This window comes from Phycodurus eques, chromosome 15 (genome assembly GCF_024500275.1).
Source record: "Phycodurus eques isolate BA_2022a chromosome 15, UOR_Pequ_1.1, whole genome shotgun sequence".
NCBI classification, from domain to species: Eukaryota; Metazoa; Chordata; class Actinopteri; order Syngnathiformes; family Syngnathidae; genus Phycodurus; species Phycodurus eques.
The window spans coordinates 10946587-10967014 of NC_084539.1; the positions used below are offsets into that span (position 1 = coordinate 10946587).

The 20428-nt window shown below is 40.3% G+C and overlaps 1 protein-coding gene and 1 long non-coding RNA gene across 3 annotated transcripts in view; both read right to left on the reverse strand.

Annotated features, from left to right (window-relative positions):
* The window catches only part of LOC133413972 (uncharacterized), a 47919-nt gene extending 40367 nt beyond the window's left edge, over positions 1–7552 (reverse strand). For both annotated transcript variants that reach the window (XR_009769942.1, XR_009769941.1), the window contains exons 1-2: positions 7211–7552; positions 5810–5883 (exon numbers count right to left, since the gene is read on the reverse strand). This is a non-coding gene — a long non-coding RNA (uncharacterized LOC133413972). The remainder of the gene's footprint in view (positions 1–5809; positions 5884–7210) is intronic.
* A 4648-nt stretch (positions 7553–12200) lies between these two features.
* The window catches only part of sppl3 (signal peptide peptidase 3), a 35970-nt gene continuing 27742 nt past the window's right edge, over positions 12201–20428 (reverse strand). Inside the window, exons 7-11 of the mRNA XM_061698069.1 lie at positions 20052–20158; positions 16192–16355; positions 15744–15934; positions 14471–14580; positions 12201–14152 (exon numbers count right to left, since the gene is read on the reverse strand). Of these exons, the coding sequence (XP_061554053.1) occupies positions 14084–14152; positions 14471–14580; positions 15744–15934; positions 16192–16355; positions 20052–20158 (641 nt within the window). The 3' untranslated portion in view covers positions 12201–14083. The remainder of the gene's footprint in view (positions 14153–14470; positions 14581–15743; positions 15935–16191; positions 16356–20051; positions 20159–20428) is intronic.

Sequence of the window (20428 nt, forward strand, 5' to 3'; positions counted from 1 at the left end):
TGAAGAGCTATTATAACTTCATTTCTGCGAATAACTACCGTTAAACTAATATCGTGACGCTTTTATTTAACTAAACAACAATTTTACACACTACTGATAATGTATTGATAGAATTATGACCTATAAAACAGCATTATGACGCGTGTAAAGCAGAATTCTGAATATAGCCCTTGTATTGGATCTCATTAAACTGTGCAGGTGATCCCGTGTCTTTTGAGTGTGTATACAGTAGATAAAGATCACAGAAAACGGAAGATTCGTTTTTTGTTGTTGTTGTTTTTTTTTTTTAGCAGATGAACTCTTCATTTTCTGAAACAGCTTTAAGTAGGATCCCGTAGAAGAACATTATTTCCAAAATGAACTTCATCATCATCTTTCACTTCATTGTTCATGTAGTCATGATGTAGTTTATGCACTTGAGCGTTATGGCACACTAACACAATATTTTGTACAATTCACTGACTTGCAAACGAAAATCGCTTCTCAATGGCTTTATACCTGCTGCAAAGACAATAAGAGTCATAATCAAGACTTTGGGACCCTTTTGCCAAAGTTAAAAGCTTCCTTTTTACTGAACAAAATTGTTACATGGAAACTGTCACTTTAAATAACAACCGCAGTCAATACACTATTATTATTTCAGTCTGAAAGGTCCTAAAAAAGTGCAAAAAGTAACAAGTGCACAAGTCGAGTCTTTGGGGTTTACGATTTGATTAAAATAAATAGTTCATTTGTACTTTTTCTTTAAACAAATTGATTGATAGCTATCATCACTCATGGGCAAACGCTTGCATATCTGCACCCTTTTGTCCCTGAAAATAGAAAAGAAACCATTTGCAGAGACATTTTAGAGCTTCTAGTTGACTCTTTACCATCTAAATACATCATATTTGCATAAACACACTATATAGAGATATTAGCACCTTGCTGTCGTTTTTTTACGAGTAAAATACATAAAGCAAACAGAAGTGCAGCCAGTGAGCCAACGGTGACCCTGAAACGCTCCCGTGTTCACTTATTGGTGAGCGCATCGATTACTTATTGATCATCTTCCTAGTGTGCATGCAGTGCACGTGATCAAGAACAAGAGGCCTCGTCCGCAACTCACAGTCGACGGTGCATACATACATTCACTCCTCCTCCTCCTCCTCCTCCTCCTCCCCCTTTCCACTTCAACTATAGTGCATGAGCCGAGTCCAAGAGAGAGAGAAAAAACTCAGGCCCATTAAATGAACTTCAGAGGAATTCCTCACTTTACATACGGAATGCACTCAGGGTCGAAGGGCAAAGGGCCAGAGGGGAATCCACCCGCGCCCGGGCAGGCAGGCAGGCAGGCAGGACGGCCTTATTTAAACAAGCCTGGAATGCCTGCTTTGCCTGCTTGCTTGTGTGCAGGAAGAAGAAGAACAGGAAAAAGAAGAAGAAGAAGAAGAACAAGAACATGAACACGGGGAGGGGGTCAATAAATAGCAACACTTTTTAAAACGACCTCTAACGCCTCATTGAGAGCTTCAACACTCAAGACAATAGTCACATCCAATTGAAACGAGTCGTACACTTACTTTTGATCGACAATGTCGCAGTAGAAGTTGCTTTTAAAGTAGCAGTAAGGACATTTTCTCGCTGGATTGTTCTTATTTAGCCACTTTAAAGGTGCAAAATAGTTGGAAGACGCTCACAGTGCAGTTCCACACGACCACAATAATAAACGTATTTTCTCACCAACAGCAACATTTTGAACCAGGTATTTAAAATTGTCCAAAACAAACAAACAACCGCATAAAAAATCTTATAAGTCATTATTCACTCAAGTGCAGTTGCAAGGTGATGTGCTGATTTACACGACATAAACTAAGCAGAGGGTTCATAGTGAAAAATGACTCGAGTTATGACTTTTACTCATTTCAAAATGTGTCAGTTTGACGCAAACCATAACAGTGGGTTGCTATATAACTGTTATTATTATTATTTCACATTCCTGAGCATATTTTTCTATGTACAGCACTGGATCTCATTAGTGTGTGCAGGTGTACCTAATGAAGTGGCCGGTGACTATACCGGCAATAAAACGGTCTGCTGTTGTTCACAACTGCTCATTTTGTTGCTGTCCATGCTTCAAAATATGTTGCGAAATTGTTCGCAACAAATACTGCGACATTGCCTCACTTCCTTGAGCGTTAGGAATGATTCGACTCTTCTTTTCTGAAAGGAGCAATACGTTGAATTTTCAGTTTTATTCAATGCCCCCGCAGGTTGCGCTTATGGACGGCCTTTTAAGATTTTTTTGCACGTAAAGATACATTTGTTGACATTAATGCGTAGTTTGTGCCACTTTTTGGCATTTCCGGTCGCTGAATTGGTCTTCTTGAGGTATGGGCCCGTTTCGAAGAGTCCCTCCAACCAAGACCACACACACATCAGTCACTTTTCATCAAGAAAATTAGCCCAACTTCAATAACATCACAACATATTGGACAAAAAGTCTGTTCGTACAACTAGCTTTAATGATTTGTTGTGTACTATTGTGTATTTATTCAATTTTGTGTTTTGTGGTGATGTATATAATTATTTCTCTGTTTTGTTTATTATGATATAACCAGAAATAAAAACGGAAAATACTTCAGAAATATAGAAACATAGTGTAACTTCCTGGATCATATGATTCACATAAAAAAGTGTGTTTATTTGATTTTGCTAACGATATACAATATTGTGCAACAAATTAGGTCACGATAAATGTGGTGTTTTATGGTGATTTATAATTATTTCAAAGCCTTTTGATTATGATATAACTAGAAAAAATATAAACATCTTACAATAAGTCTCTTTAAGACTTTTTACATATATACAATACTGTGCAACATAATATTATTAGGACACCATCATATTTGTTGATTTATGGGGATACATTATTTTATAACCAGTAAAAAGTGTTTCTGCGTAGCAGGTGGAACTGCATTTACGTCACAAAAGCAGGAAAGTGCCTCTATCCAAACGGAACTGTACTAGTTCTCCATTTGCCCAATTACAATATCACCAGAACAAAATATCATAAACCTAGTGGAACGCACCAAGTTACAAGACCCATCGTAAAGTATCTTGGCTGTATATATACAGTACACATATAGATGTACAATATATATACAATTAATATAGAAAGTGTGCAAAACTATTAGGAGGCATTTTATTACATTACAACCTGAACAAAGTTAATGGAAAGCTTCCAGGCTTAACTGTCAAATATTAAGTGGGAGCTGATTTTTACGCAAAACCGCTGCTTTAAGATCAATAATGAAACCCTAATTAAATATCATTATTATATGTATCCAAGTGTTTCTATAGTCTTACTCTATTAAAATGAGGGATGTCATTAAAGTGAAAGAAAAGCTAAGGATTTATTTTTTGGGTCCTCAGAATGCAATAAAATAGTTTTCTCTGAGAAGGTTACAACAATAAGAATCAATCAATTCAAGAATCAATTCACTGGTTGGTGTGTGCGTGCGTGTGTGTGCGTGCGTGCGTGTGTGTCTGTGTGTGGTGCAGGGAGTGGGAGTGTTGTCGGTCTCCAATGAATGAAACCGTGCTCTAAATGTAAATGAATGCGTCGAATAGCAGCTGGCCGTCATCACCTGGCCCGGTCATGTGACGTACGAGCATCCCCGGACAACAAAACCCAGACTTCGCAGCGCGCCCCCCATCTTCTGTTTTTAGGACCACCTCGCCAAATTTCCTTTCAAATGACGTGCTACAATCCCCATGGCCGTGGTGGAATTCCGGCCGCTTCAAAGCGGCGCAGGACGAGCGGCCAATGACGGACGAGGGGGCGGCCCCCCCGCCTGCCTTGACCTCCCCGACCTTCCGCCCAACCCCCGCGACCCCCCGCCTTCCGTGTCAGTGAGCCCATCACAAACCAGCGACTGGTCACTTGAGCCTTCCTTTCTTAACATCTGTCACTTTTAACCAGCGCTGCAAGTCCATGCAACTAAGTACAGTCATCTAATTCATTTGAGGCTTTGCAATGAATTCATCACAAATATTTGACACAATATGCTACGTGCGGCCATAAAATATGGGGGGGGGGGGGCTCCTCCGTTTACGGCGGCGTTGCATTCCTATAGCAACGACGTAACCCCAATTTGTACAAATCTGAACGAGCCGTAATCTAACGCCAAGCCGAGGTGGCAGAAGTACTTACTCTTTGCACTTAGGTAGAAGTACAGATACTTGGGTAAGACTCTGGTTAAAGCAGAATTACTAATGCAACTCCGTTAGTTTAGTAAATGTAAAAAATGATGCACTTTGAAATGTACTTACAGTATACATGTATTAAATGCAAAAATAAATGTTTACTGCCAAGTACAAAATATCCAATAATCTTTTGGATAACTTTGCCCAATGAAAATAAACAAATATAAAACCCATCTTCGCACACAAAAGTAGTATCCTTCTTTGATTAACTTGCAAAGTGCTCATACTGCGAAGAAAAAAGATATCACGGGACACACCTTTGCCGCAAGGTAAATTCTGACAGGAAAATCAGGACTGAACAAAACAAACCAAAACAACACGACCAAGTGTTAAATTAGCTAAAGAGAAAAAAGATACCTGTATATTTTTGATTCGTTGTTTTTTTTCTCAGATTAGATGTGGATTTTTTGAACACCTGTTGGTTATTAGGCCGACACAAGACTACTACTACTTTGCTACTAATCTTTACAAAAAAATATTGTATAAATTATTGACCAATACTTGGCTTTGCTTTCATGTGACAAGTTGTCCAGCGGGGGTCCTCAGTTTACACCGCTGCGCAAACCACTTCATTGGGCGCCATTCATAACCCGGAAACCTCGTATGCAGGTACGGTCGTCGATTTGGACGGCTCGAAGAAAGAGCACGCTCTGCCTCTCGGCGCACTCGCTCTCTCACAGTCGAGTTAGGGCGTCGGATTGAATTTACAAACGCGCCTCAAATTGTCCGTAGGTGTGGATGGTTGGTTGTCTATTAGACCACCACAAGTTTCCAGCCCGACTTTGAATGGTTTCATCCTCGTTGAAATGATTAACAGTCAAGATGACGTGCTTTCAGTCAACTGGCCTTTGCTGCAAGGGCGTAATCACATTCTCACTCATTTGATTCATCCTTAACCTTTAAAAAAAAAAATAATATTCATAAATTCTCCTTGAAGTAGTGTCATGAGTATACCCAGGTGTTCTATTGCTTAAAATCAGATATTACATTTATACTGTACTTTTATGCCATTCTTTGACTCAGATCATATCTCACTGCACTTTTTACCTGTTTACATTGTGACTGCAGAATAACATTTTTGTTACGTTTTCAAGAAAAACAGGTAATAACCCATCATACGGTTTGATTTGTCCAGCTCAACCATCAACAGTGGTACACTTTATATGAACTATTTTATTTTTCATGCACATATTTTGCTGTGTTTAGTGCAAACCTGCTAAGGATGCTCAGGCACCTGAAAAACATATTTTATGAATACATCCTTTACAATCAAATAAAGTTATTTTTTGAATTCTAATTTAATTCCAGCATCACTCTACTCTACTGAGAGTAACAGGGTTTATATTTAATGCCAATGTTAAGAGTTTTTGCTCAAGCAGACCTGCTAACTATATTAGCTGCTCTGCTAATTGGTCAAAAACAAACTTAGCGAAATGATAATTACAACTTTTTTTTTTACTAACATGTATTTTTCTGATAACATGAGTAACAGGGTTGAGTTGGTTTGAGTGACATGAAGTTATGGCTGACAAAATTGGGAAACAAAGAAGAAAGGACTTACCTTAGGTCTACCTCTGGTCAGCTTGCAGATGTCCTTTCTGCTGAGTCATGCGGCTCACTTTTTTTTCTCTTCCTCTAGATGGTTAAAAAGGTTTTAGTCACAAAATTGCATGTATGTTGAGAGAAACAAATCGAGTGCATAATTACTACGACATAAAATATTGTTACCCTCTTAAAGCAATGGCCTATGCCATTTTTTCAGTTTTCCCCTATACGTAAAAAAAGTGAATAACATATTGAATACATTACATTCATTGGTAATTTCACTACAGGGTGGAATTGCCTGATCTGTTCAATTGAGGATGGAGGTAATTTAAGGCGAAGTAGCCAGCATCATGAGGCAATCCACCCATCCCGTTTATCGTCACTAGGGTCGCAGGTGTGCTGGAGCCTGTCCCAGCTGACTTTGGACGAGAGGCGGGGTACGCCCTGAACTGGTCGCCAGCCAATCAATCACAGGGCATCATATATATTTTTTGAAATAAATGTAATATTAGACATTAGACAACGCACAGCGGTGGATGTATTTTCTGTCACTTCATTCCCATGCGTGGTAACAGAATGCACATTCCACTAAGAGCTGCTATCGGCTACAACTCACATCCAAGCACTCCACATTCAGACTCCCTGACTTGAGCCAACGTTCATGCTTATATGTCCCTTTGCGCTTTCATCTTAAATGTTCCTTTGTTCCTTTACTCTTCCATCGCTTGCTGATGTCACAACCACCAATCAACAGGCCTACACTCAATTATGATATCACAATTCCACCCCACACACACACAATTTTTGGGGGGTCATAAAGACAGTGGCTGTTCTAGTGGGGGGGGGGGGGGCAGTTACCTCTAACATTGAGCTTGCCCCCTCTGAAAGCCCCCACCCCGTTGACAAAATGGATATAATGTAACCAAACTAGTATGTCAACATTTTCGATCTGGACGCGTCCCCCACCCCCCGGTGACAAAATGGATAGGATGTTACCGTAATACTAAATTCTGTAAATTCTGCCCCCCCCTCGATTGGAGTCGAGCCAAACTGAAAAAAACGCCAATGCATCAAGGAGCGACAAGAGAAAAAGCCATTTTAAAGTGTGCCTTTTACATACGTATTTAGCCATAAAGAATGTTATTTCCTGTGGTTTTGAGAGAGTGTATTAGAAATTGCAATTTCTTAGTCATTTAAAAGGCTACTTATTAAATTACAAAGTGTACAAGAAATTAATTTTATTTTAGGCCTATACTGAACTATTACATTTATATCTTAAACTTTTGTTATCATTCAACAAAAGAATTACAAAAACATATTGAAGTTCAAAATCAAAATTTTAATTCAATGTTTTGATTATTTGTTTCATAGTATGATCTCATTTTAGGTTGAATTTATTATTTTTTTTCTGGTTTACCTTTCCTTACAGATGAAGTCCTTATTTTCTTCCTTGAGCATCAAAAGTCGATCCGGTTAAATAGAGATTAAACTCATTTACTGACAGCCCTCCCAGTTGACATGGCCATTTGACTTCTAAAGTCATCAATGGCAGTGAATGAGTTAATGCCAGCAGCAAACGTCTTCCTTGATCAGTCCACCTTTTCAAAATGAATGATCTTTCCACAAACTGGAGTAGCTTTGTCACCCCCAGCACAGTCTAGATCAAATACTTTTCGGACAAAAAGATGAGAAGCTGTCCGCTGTTTTGTATTCTTTCCGCACCTTTATGAGCTATACAGTCCACAGTCCACTTTAGTCCCACAATATCAAAGAACAGGCTCATTGGCTAGGCAGAGAAGAAGAATGAGACGAATGGCACCGAACCTGTGTGCTCTGTTACGCCCCCTTCAGTGTGGATGCCAATGCCGCTCTAAAAAAGGCTGCTTCCACATTATGGAGGCAGAATACTATCTCCACGAGCGCAATATCTGCGGTTAAATGCGATCAGCAAATCTAAATACTTAAACAAAACTATAATAAATAGATTAGCCTGACTATGGAAAATCTGAATTTCAATGAAGCTGGGACGTTGTGTAAAACGTAAATTAAAACAGAATACAATGATTCGCAAATCCTTCCAAATCAATCTATATTTGTTTGCCTACATTACAAAGGCAATATATTTATCATTCAAACTAATGTTTTGGGGTTTTTTTTTGCAAATGTTATCTCATTTTGAAATTGATGCCTGCAACACAATCCAAAAAAAGACTGGGAAAGTTGAGGAGTGCTAAAAAAAAAAAATCACCTGTTTCGAACATTTCACAGGTAAACAGGTTAAATGGAAACAGGTGAGTGTCATGGTTGGGTTTAAAAGGAGCATCCCCGAAAGGCTCAGTTGTTCACGAGCAAGGATGGGGTGATGTTCACCACTTTGTGAACAGCTGCCTGAGAAAATAGTCCAACAGTTTAATAACAACATTTCTCAACTTACAATTGCAAGGAATTTAGGAATTTCATCATCTACGGTCCAGAATATCACCAAAAGTTTCAGAGAATCTGGAGAAATCTCCTGACTTAAGCAGCAAGGCTGAAAACCAAAATTGAATGCTGCCATCCAAGCAATGTCTTTTTCAGTGACATTCATGCTTATTTCAGCAAGACAATGCCAAGCCACCTTCTGCACATTCACAACAAAGTGGCTCCGTAGTAAAAGAGTGCGAGTACTCGACAGGCCTGTCAACAGTCCAGACCTGTCTTCTATTAATAATGTGTGGCGTAAAACACGACAATGGAGACCCCGGACTGGTGAGCAACTGAAGTTGTACATCGAGCAAGAATGAGTAAGTTTATTCTGTGTCATTGCCTGTCTTATTGTCTTTTTAAGTTCTACTCCAGAGTCTCCTCCAGCTGCTGGGGGGTTCTGCACAATGTGGGGAGTCCCCCTCCCCCCGGTCTACCACGGCCGTGGTGGTCTCTTTGATGGCATCCCACAGGTTGTCTTTTCTCGCCCAGGATCCTCCGTGCCTTGCCATGTCTCTATACTATTCGTAAGTAGGTGCTGCGTTTGTGTGTAGATGCATGTGTGTGTGTTCTGGTTTTTTTTTTTTTTTTTTGCTTGTTTTGTTTTTTTTATCTCTGTGAAGCAATTTGGGTTGAATATCTTATGTATGAAAAGTGCTGTATAAATAAAATGTGATTGATTGTTTAATACAGCTGCTGGTGGTTGCTATATTGTAATACCTGAACTCGGGCCTGGTGATTGGCGGTTGTGAGATCCACAAAGATTAAAGACCAAAGAAACAAAGGGACATTACAGATGAAAGAGCAACTGGACATTTAAGATCGAACTGTCTCGAGGCGGGGAGTCTGTGTGTGGAGTGCTTAGATGTGAATATGAATGTGTATTCTGTTACCACTCATGGGAATGAAGGGACTTAAAGGCATAGTTACAGTTTCATCCTTAACATTATAATATCATATCGCTACTTTTAGGGACAGATTGGGGTGAGGCTTCCTGTTTGCTGCCTCACTTCATGTCTGGTCCATGTATTTGAATAGGAAATATGCAAATTCAGCATTTTTGACTACCAAATTATTATTTGATATAAGAAGATGATCAAATAAAGCACAGAGCAGAGAAATGAAATTGAAAATGTTATTCACTCATTATTTGTTTGATTTTTTTCACCCTTTATGATGCAGGTGAGGCTCTGCCTTCTCTGCCCGCTCTCTCTGTTAAGCTTGCAAATGTGTTTTAATGTGGACATTAAAACAATAATAATTTATATACAGTATAGTCCTGTGCAAAAGGACTTTGTCTTACCACCACGTAAAACAGAGCTGTTATTTATTTATTTAAAAAAACAAATTGTTTACTTTTAAAATCATGTTTTAAACTTATCTATCCCATGAGCATCTTTTGGCACATTATTTACTGATTTCAAGTACTTTTCCATATATTTATTCACATTGCATGTGCTCAAACCAATTGTCCTATCTGGTGGGATCAATAAAGTCTAAATACAATATAGTCTAATGCTACCATACGATTAAAAAATAAACAAAATCTACAGGAAATGTGTTTTAAGTTAAGGTTTATAACAAGCACATTATAGTATTTGCTGCAATGTCATTCAGCAGAGCATAGACCTCCACCAAGGCTACAGTGTTGACAAATGTGATCAAAAACTTAAGATTGGTAAATAGAGGGAGATGAACAGACGATAGCTACTCATGATTCAGTAGAGATGGAGTCTAATCGTTTCTTCTGCCCACTACAAAGTTTTGCAGAGCTAAAACGTAACAAAATAGAGTTTAAGTTGCCTTCAGTGGCATAAGACACTTTAAAAACAAGTTCTAGTGAGAGAGAGCGGCAGCATGAGGGAAGAATTCAGCGTTTTGCAGTCCAAACTCTTGACTCAGCGTCTTTGCTTTGTCATTGAGGCGGCCATTTTCTTCTCATGAATCCCTCCCTCCAGACCCTTCCCACACCTTCTTCTCCCCGAAGGCACCAATTATGTTACTAATGTTCACTAATGTTTAATTTCTAACAATTTGATCATTTCCCTTTTCCTTTTGTTTCCCTGGCCACTTTATCTGAAATGTTTTTTTAAAAAATGTCTATGTAATGGTATGACGATGTTAACTTCTTAAAAATATAAGGTTATTCTAAATAAAATAAAAAATAAAAAAAAAAATATATATATATATATATAATTTAAAAAAAATAAGATTCATTAAAATATTCATACACAAAGTGATCATACATAGGCTAAAGTAGGCGTCGTTCCGTTTTAGGTCATTAAAAAAAAAAAAAAAAAATCTGCCATTCCTCTCGTGCTCGTAAGCAGATGTTTGTACTGTATCGCCCCCTGTTGGACTACCACCCCGCACTCCCCTCACAGTACAGCACTGTATCAAGCTGGAGTGGGCAATTCATTTTTTCGAAGGGGCCAGTGAGAAGCTTAAACGATTGTCGAGGGCCACACCAATATGCTAACCGCAATTGTGTTAAATATGAATGCTTAAAAAAAAAAAAATAAAGCAGCAAATTGTATTGTTTTAATAAGCTGCTATACTTGTGTAGCTGGGGCATATGTTGTGATGAGTAGGAAATAATAATAAAAAAAAAAAGCAGTCACATTAAAATGACACACTTACACATTAACATTACATCACTATTTAAACAGCATTCACACACCGGAAAAAATAAAATAAAAAAAGAGAAGCATCGCTACAGTGTCCACATTTTAAAGTGCACCGACATTCTGAGCACAAACCACTAACTCATATTAGTCGTTCTTCGGACTTCCAAATAATTCTTTTTTTTTTTTCTTAAAGAGGAGCCAGATGAGGTGGCTGGGATATCTGATTCGGATGCCTCCGCGGTGAGGTGTTCCGGGCACGTCCCACCGGGAGGAGTCCCAGGACACGCTGGAGAGACTACATCCTTCGGCTGGCCTGGGAACACCTCGGGATCCCCCCGGAAGAGCTGGATGAAGTGGCTGGGGAGAGGGAAGTCTGGGCGTCCCTGCTAAAGCTACTGCCCCCGCGACCCAACCTCGGGTAAGCGGTAGAAAATGGATGGATAGATGCAAGAATAATGGGCAGAGAAGTCACAAAATACTGTGACAATATCTCTTAACTGGCAACACTGAATAGTAGTTAACATAGTTCAGTATGAATTAATTTAGAGGCTTTGTTGTGAATTACTCACTAATATTTGACATAAGATATGCTTGTCAAGTCACAGCTATATATTACTATATACAATTAGAACCACTTTTAGGTGTGGCATCAATCACTTGCAGTTTTCTGGCAGGGCTCAGTCCCTATCCCCGCGACTAGCGGGTGATTACTGGTTTTATTAATACGGTTTTCAGAGGCATAATGGCCCTCTGAAGGCAACCATAACTACGATGTAGCCTGCAACAAAAATGAGTTTGACACCCCTGCATCAGAGTACTTAACATTGTCTCTGGAGGTCTTCATTAAAAAGCATGTTACCGCCAGTAGCCTCTTAACCTGTCTTTGAATGTGTTGTGGTACGCTCGGCTGCTGTCCGGAACCTGACCCAAATGAAGACACAACAGCGTTTACAGTTAGAGTCATGTTTATTTACAGCACAATCTTGAACGAGGGAGGGAAACAATTTTTTTTTGTGTGTCAATAGAATGCATCCGGATTCATGTTTAATTACTACACAGTTCTTAATTTAATGAGTCACCATTTGTCTATACAGTATCCATCCAGTCGCAGTATTAGAGAGCTGTGATCCTCCGCTTGGGCTGAAAAGAAATTCATTAAAAAAAAGTTGTCCACAATGATCGTCTTCAGCTATTTATATAGGTATATATATATATGTATATACATATATATATAAATCTATCTTTTCTTGCCATGTCCATGGAGAGGTGATGGGTTTCTTGTTCCGACAGTTGAGGCTTAGAGAGGGTCTTCAGGTCCCAAATATTGAGCCTTTTTTTTTTTTCTCCTACCCCCTACCCCTACCACCAAGCCACAAATGTCTCAAGCACAAACTCTGCTGTGTACATGGGGGGCCGCCTAGAATAGGTCCAGTCCAGCCTCCCAAAAAGTTCAGCTGTAGCCCTCCAAAATGATTACACTGTACACTTTAACATGCACGTCAAGAGTAAAAAATAAAAAGAACTTTGAAAAAGAAAAAAAATAACTGCACCGTCCCTCAGGCTTCCTTTCCTCTTGTGGTATAAATTAGAAATGAACCGACAAGCACCAAAAAACCAACAACAAAAAAAACCAGACTGGTTACAGTAAAAATAGCTCAATAAATGTTAGCTTTGAGTTCTAACTTCCACTGATCAATTTCTGATTGTTAAAGTGATTTCCTCCCATCAGGTCTCTCTCTCTCTCTCTCTCACACACACACACACACACACCTTTATCTATACATGTAACCACACGTGTACGTGTGCATCTCCCACTGACTTATCACAATAGTCAGGTCGTCATCGCACTTGCTCACTTGTTCTGTGCCAACGTCACCGTGTCGGTGGCTTTATAACGTCCCTTTGGGATGACTTGTGCAAACAAAAAAAGTATTAAGAAAAAATTGGGACAAAATAAGGTCTCCTGGATGAACGTAACATACCTTCAAATTGGTTCGGTCAACATTCATTTATTTGAAGAAACATCATAATATTTATATAAAAACACTGTATATTTCCACCTGTCTGGACTTGTCCCCCTATTATGAAAAACAACAACAACAACAAAAAACGTTTAGTACATATTTTACAAAAAGGTTTACACAATGGTGAGTCAGAGTAGTCCGCCCACGTCGATGCAAACCTGACTATTGTCACAGCCAGTCCGAATTAAAATAAAATAAAAGCACGTCATCATTCACTCACACACCCACACTTAAGAACAGGAGCAGGAAACTAACAGCTGCAAAAATTGATGGATTTTCTTTTCTTTTCTTCTGTCACACAAGCAAACAAACAAAAGGTTCATAAGTCAACCGGCCGTCAGTTTCAACTCACCCGCTGATCAACATGCTCTCAAACACAAATACAAACTCAAGAGATGGCAAAAATACATGTGTACACATATATACAAATGGAAGCCACGCCCGCCGGGTGTGTGCTTCGCAATTTAATAATGCATTGTTTTCTGTATACGCAGAGAATAAAACCTTTTCTAAATAAAATACATTGCTGTCTGTGTGGAACTGGGAGCGAGGGTAGCAGATGACCAGAGAGGAGGAGTCCGCGTGTGTGTATGTGTGCGTATGCTCCCCTCCTCTCTTTCACTGCATGGCTCCCTCCCGTCCACGGCGACGCGCCGTGCTTGTTTGACATCACTCTGAAATAATAATAATAATAATAATAATAATGTCAAGAGTAATGACCACGACAATACTAAAAAAATATATATATAACCCCCACAATGTCTCACAACTGCAAGTCCACAAAGGGAGGGGGGAACGGGGGGAGGTCATGTGGTCTGGTGTGACAAATCAATACGGAGGAAAGACGGGAGGAGGGGGAAGTGAAACACGAGCAGGATGTGCTATGATGAAGAGGAGTGGAAGAGGAGGAAGATGAGTCGTGTGTTGGGGCATTTGTGACCCCCCCCACACAAACACACTCACACACTAGTGTCCTTCTGAGGTGGTGGGCGGGGGGGGGGAAGGGAGGGGTGTTCTCCGTAGATCGGTGGAAAGCATGAACGAGTGGTGACGACATGGCCTCGCTGTGAGGGCGCCCCCTCTACTCCCCCCACCCCTCCATTCCCCGCTCTTCCATGAGAGTGGGGGGGTCCGCTGTCCTCCCCCCGGTTGCTGGTCGCTAATTGGCTAGGTGCATCATACCTCCAGGAAGCGAGAGCTGGGCTTGGCGTGGAAGGGCTCGGACCACATGCGCCGCAAATCCCCCTGAAAAAACACACACAGCGTTTAATATCAGGTTGGGCAAAGTTTGGCTCTGTTCTTTAATTTGGCCAACCAAATTACATTACCAAGAGTCCTGTAAGATTTGTTGAATTACTTTTTATTTTTTTTTGGTCCTTAAACTGGTTATTTAAATTTGTATTTACTCCTACGGTGGTATAGAAAATTGTTTCCAATCCAAACAAATCAGAGGTCTACCAGCACCGGAGAGACTCAAATGAAGTGATTAGTTCTGCCGCATTGACACATACGTCATAGAAGCAATCATTCAATGGGTGGATCACCCGCTGCCCGTGGATGTACCTTCAGGTAGGCCATCGTGAGCAGAGGCAGCAGGGTGAAGGGCACCAGGTAGAGCAGAGCAGGCTGAGCAGCGCGATGGATCCTGGATGCCACAGTGGCCGTCAAAAGACCTGGTCACACAAAAACATTTCAAAGAACACAGTGTATACTTTTTAATGGCTTGTACACAAATAGTTGGGTATATGGAGCGCCTACCTAGCCGCCAAGTTCAAAATTAAGCAACCAAATTCATCTTTTGTTGTGTGCCTTTTTTCTCTGTGAGCATTCATTGCTGTGTCATTTTTGGCTAGTTCTGCACTTCTGTCCCAGTGTCATGTAAATATGGGGCTAGTTTACATACAGCTAGTTTCTCCGCTCATGACGTGATCTGAGCTAGGCTGGCTGGAGATCCAAAGCTACCTCCAAACACTGGCTGGAGTCCAACCACCGAACCACACTGTCTCAAACACTATCATGCAGTAACACCCACATCCCCCATGGGTGAAACGCCCTTGCTATCATGTGAAAGCCAAAAGGTAAGCGGAGCTGCATTGAGTTTTGTTGATTAGCGTTAGCGTTTGCTAAAGGGCCAATGATTGCTCGGTGAAGTGTTGGGGTCTTTGTGTTTGGGGACCCGCCGGAGATATGACAAGTGCCAGGCCACTGAGTGACACGGAAGAGGATGTCAGACCCGCTGTTATGCATAGACTCGCCGGCTCCAGCTGGCCTCTCTACGGCCCAGCAGTTAATGGGGTGAGGGTTGGTTCAAAAATGGGCTAATTTCAGCAAAACATGAAATAATGTACTGTAATTCTTAATCCCTGTGTCCTTTAAATCAAATACATCGATCGAATCATTTTATACACGACAGATATCAAACATCAGAGCTGTAAGAAAGGTAGGACAACACAAGGGAAATTCCGTAATGCTGGGAAAAGAGCCTGAAATTGAACGCGTTTTTTAGAAACAAATGTCGTTGAGTGTACGTTTTATGTCGTGCATGTGATTATCTGATAATGTCATGCTATGTCAGCGTGTCCAAGTGATGTTTTCCGTTTCACTGGGTGCTGTGTAAAATTCTAGATCATCTGCGATGGCTCTGTTGCAGCTATTTTGTGTAATCTTTGTTAAAAGCAGCAACAACAAAGCAACAGCTTCCCTTCCCACGATGTGTGTGGACATGTTATGCGGGGAGACGCTCAAGGGTTAGTAATTGGTCTAGAAACAAGCTTAATTAACAGAGTGTACGCAAGTCGTTTAAATCCATCCACCCGCCCATCGATCACTCACTTACCCACAAAGTATCCAATGAGAGTGCAGTGGAAATAGGAAACCCGCTGCATGCGTCCCGGCATGTTCCCGGGCCCTGAGGCCTCCCCACTCGCTTGCTTCTTGTAGTTGTCATAACGCAGGACGAAGCACAAGAGCAGCCCTGGCATCACGATGTCTCCGATTCCCAGCATTGAGAAGTGACTTCCTGTGGAGCTGTGACATAGGAGGGACAACAGCCATGTTTGGAATGTTACAATTGCTCTCAATATCTTGTCATTGTGTGCAAAAAAAAAAAAAAAAGAAAAACAGACAAATTTGGTGGAGAAATGTTCTTTAACAGCCCAGTGAGGCTGTAATGCTCATTGGAGCAGAAAATTCAAAGTCACATGGAGCGAAAAGAGGAGAAAAATAAATTCAATACAAAAAAAAGCAAAAGAAGAGAAACTAAAGGAATCCAACGTCATTCCAACCTGGGAAAGACCAGTTTTCCAGGTAACGAGAGGCGGGGGACATCGCGGCCCATCCCTGGCCCCAGGTGCAGCTTCCTGGACAGGACGTCAATGGGGTTTTCAGCTGGTTGTGTGGCGACTTTGACCATCACATTGCTGTTGAAGATGTAGGCTGAGAAGAAAACCTGAAGGGAAACGGGGGCATCAGCACATTGTCGCCTTCCTCTGCTTACATTGGCGGTTGCTAGTCACAAGATGAGTGAGACTGCAGCAGCAGAGACATTTGCTTTTATTGGTATGTGGTCCATCTTTTCCCCCCAATTCACTTTAATGTTAGTGTGTCACTAAAACACAGTATTTGCTTTGCTCCAGGGATACCCCAACGGTTGGGAAATTTGCTAAGCAACAGGAGTAGTAAAGACATCTGTTGAAGACATGACCAAATAGCATAAGACAAGCCAATAAGTATACAGGGTCTTGAAAATGTATTCACACCCCTTGAACCTTTTCACATTTTGTGACCTTACAATCACAAACTTGAATGTATTTTGTTGAGCTTTTGTGTGATAGACCAACACAAAGTAGCACATAATTGTGAAATTGGAATGAAGATGATATACGATTATCAAAATTTTAAGCGAATCTGAAAAGTGCATTTGTATGCAGCCCCCTATACTCTATTAACCTTAAATACAATCCACTGCAATCAATTGCCATTAGAATTCACCTAATTAGTAAATACAGTCCACCTCTGTGTAATTTACTCGGTATAAATACATCTGTTCTCTGAAGGCCTCAGTAGTTGGTTTGAGAACACTAGTGAACAATAGCATCAAGAAGACTATGGAACTCCCCGGACAGGTCAAGAAGTTTGAAGCAGGGTTAGGTTTTGAAAAAGTATAGCAAGCTTTGAACATTTCAAGGAGCACCGTTCAATCCATCTTCCCAAAAAACAACAACAACAAAAAACTGTTGGAGGCTTCAAAAGACTTGAGACTGGGAAGGAGATTAATCTTCCCGCAAGACAAAGATCCTAGACATAGAGCCGGAGCTACAATGGAATGGTTTAGCTCAAAGAATATTCATGTCTTAGAATGGGCCAGTCAAAGTTCAGGACTGAATCCTCTTGAACAACAGAAAAAAATGCCGTCCACAAATGATCTCCATCCAATCTGGCTGAGCTTGAGCTTTTTGCAAAGAAGAATGGGCAAGAATTTCAGTGTCTAGATGTACAAAGCTTGTAGAGACATACCCCAAAAGACTTGCAGCTGTAATTGCAGCGAAAGGTGGCTGAACAAAGTATTAATGCAGGGGGGCAGAATAAAAACATACACCACATTTGTCAGATTGTGATTGGTGTGAAATTTTGAAAACTATGCATCATTTCCATTCCACTTCAACATTATGTGTTACTCTGTGTTGATAGAGCACATAAACCCCCAATAATTTTTTTTAAAAACTCTGTGGTTGTAATGTGGCAAAATGTGAACAATGTCAAGCAGCATGAGTACTTTTTCAAGGCACTGTATGTGATGACAGAACTTACCTGTGTTTTAAGATCATGCAGCTCAGATGCCAGTAAACACAGCATTTAGGCTTGATCCACTATTATACACCAGTGTTTAGACTTTAAGACGATCTGATCGGTGTGATCAGTATCGGCTGATAATTAGCATTTTATGCTGATCGGCTGATTGGCTTTCGTGTCATAATTCGCCGATCCGATCAATGACGTCATCGATCGGCTACGCACAAGACATTTAATTAACGCTGCGGCGCCGTTGCGTATGAATCAAAAAGCTAGTTTATTTTTAGCCTTGTCACGTTTTTTGTGGTGCAGTACTGTAAGTCACGTGTATCTGACGGCCAATAAAGTTTTTTTCATCGTCGGTTAAAAAACACATCATCGGTGTGGGACTATTTTGCGGTGTCTCAGACAAGTTATTTGCAGTCTGTACACAACTGAAGTATGTTGTGGGGAAAGTCATCTAAATGCTTCAACACAAATTTGATCGGGCACCTGAAGAATGTACACAAGGAGGAGCATGCTGCGTTCAAGCAACTCTGGACAACACCCGTCTATATAGCCGGGGCAGTGAGGAAGTTACAGTAAGCATGTCATTAACTGTCTTTATTAAAGTAATTTAATTGCAATAAAGTAATTTAACTCCAGTAAGTTAGCACCCATTGTTTCTGTCATGTTGTAATGTTGATCTGACCAAAACGTATGTCAGTGGCCAACCCTTGAATGCCCCTAGAGGTCATTGATGTTTTAACTTTTGTCCAATATGCTAGAGAATAATTTTGAGCTGCGATGGGCTACAGCACGCCCGCGACCATAGTGAGGATAAGCGGTACAGAAAATGGATGGATGGATGGATAGATACAGTACTCAGTATACAAGTATATACAATAAATGAACAAGTCAGGTCAATGGATACATTGCTCCATCTTGTGATCGGATTGGTGATCGGTTATCGTTTTTTTTAAACTTGCCGTGTAAAGCCTACCAGTGTTTCTCAACCTTTACTGAGGCAAGGCAAATATTTTTAAATTAGAAAAAATCTCACAATGTCACAAAAAGCATATACTAATATTGATGATGATCTTATTACTGACAATTCACTGAACCTGTTTAGTTGGACACAAAGCTATTATTCTTCTGTGTGAATGACAATACACACGTTAACTGTACCTTCTGCCATCTAGTGGAGGAGCCTTTAATTGTTCTGTGTCGCTATTCGTCCCTGGCATAAATAGATTAACAAAAATAATGTCCTGTAGCACACCTGAAGACCTCTCAATAATGTGCCATGGCACAGTGGTTGGGAAGCACTGTTAAACACCATGGAGATGCAATTTTCTGAATTATAAGGCAGCACACCATCAAACTTATTTGGGGATATTATTTGATGTGGAGGATCTGAACATGGATTGAAAATGAATATAAGTGATGACAAGAACCTTCTGAATTACTTATAAGAAGCAATTTTAAAATAAGAAGGACTCATTATTAAATGAATAAAACAGATGTCGCTGTTGTGCGTGCAGTGGTTTAATTACATTTTAGATGCATGCAGTACGCCCAGCACCTGTATGGGACAAGAGGTGTTGGTTTACTTTCTGTTGCGATGGTGGGAACAGAACCTACATTTTTCTCAACATTCTACACCAAAGCAGTATTTTAGTCATAATTAGAGTAAATATTTGTACATTTGTACGTCACACATATAAAACACTCCAAAGAAAAACATGGCGGCAACTGAGCGTGCATTCATGTGCCACGTGGCGACTTATTCTTACACCCCTGCGTGTTCATTGTTCCTAACCTCGAAATGTCATAATCTATATAACGTATTTATCTATCATAACATCTTACTGGACTTATTTTAAGACCGTTTTGACTTTTTCACAATTTTCAGCAGGACAATAAGACTTTACAATACAATATCTTAATTTTAAGAACCATAACTAAATTCATACTAGTTCCATTGGCAGATGTTTTTACACATATTTTAGGGACTTAATGTCTTGTTTTTATTTTTTTTCTTTGAGAAGGTAATTTTTTCGCCCCATGAAAAGAGGAGGCTCTGTATATTAAAACATCAGATGGGAGACTTATTGATTGGTTTCTGTTGCTTATTGTTCCATAATGAACGGGGTCTATGATTGACAGTGGCAATAATGTCATTTGAGGTTCATAAATCACAGCGACAAACACCAAAGTCAATACCACGACAGCCAAATCAGAATCTTTTTGCTCAAACTAATTTGGGAGAAAGTAAGCTGATGACAACGAGCTTGTCCTCATGTCTCTTGGCTGGCGGCACTGTGTGTGTGAGCTAAGTGTGTGTCAGCATTTATGCTGGTGATGTCCTTACCCAGAAAACGTCATAGATGAGCAGCCCTGAGAGCAGCAGGCACGACACCTTCAAACTGGGGAGCCGCACAAAGGCTATCATGGCCACGCACAAGCCCATTGCCAATGCTACAAGGAAGGAAAACCACAAGATACATTGCAAGTTTATTTAAAAATATGAACTAACTATTCAACCCTGGGCTAATAATTAAAGAGAATTCAAATGGCAGTATGAGCTCATATGATGTCATCCACAGACTTCTAATAGAAATGGCCATTTGACTACATCTAGGTGCTCAATGAGGGGATTTATGAAGGAGCTGCAGAATGTCCTGAATCCCTGGTTCCCCACTGCTGATGCCATGTTGTTGATGTTGTTTATAAAAAGCAAAGTAGTTG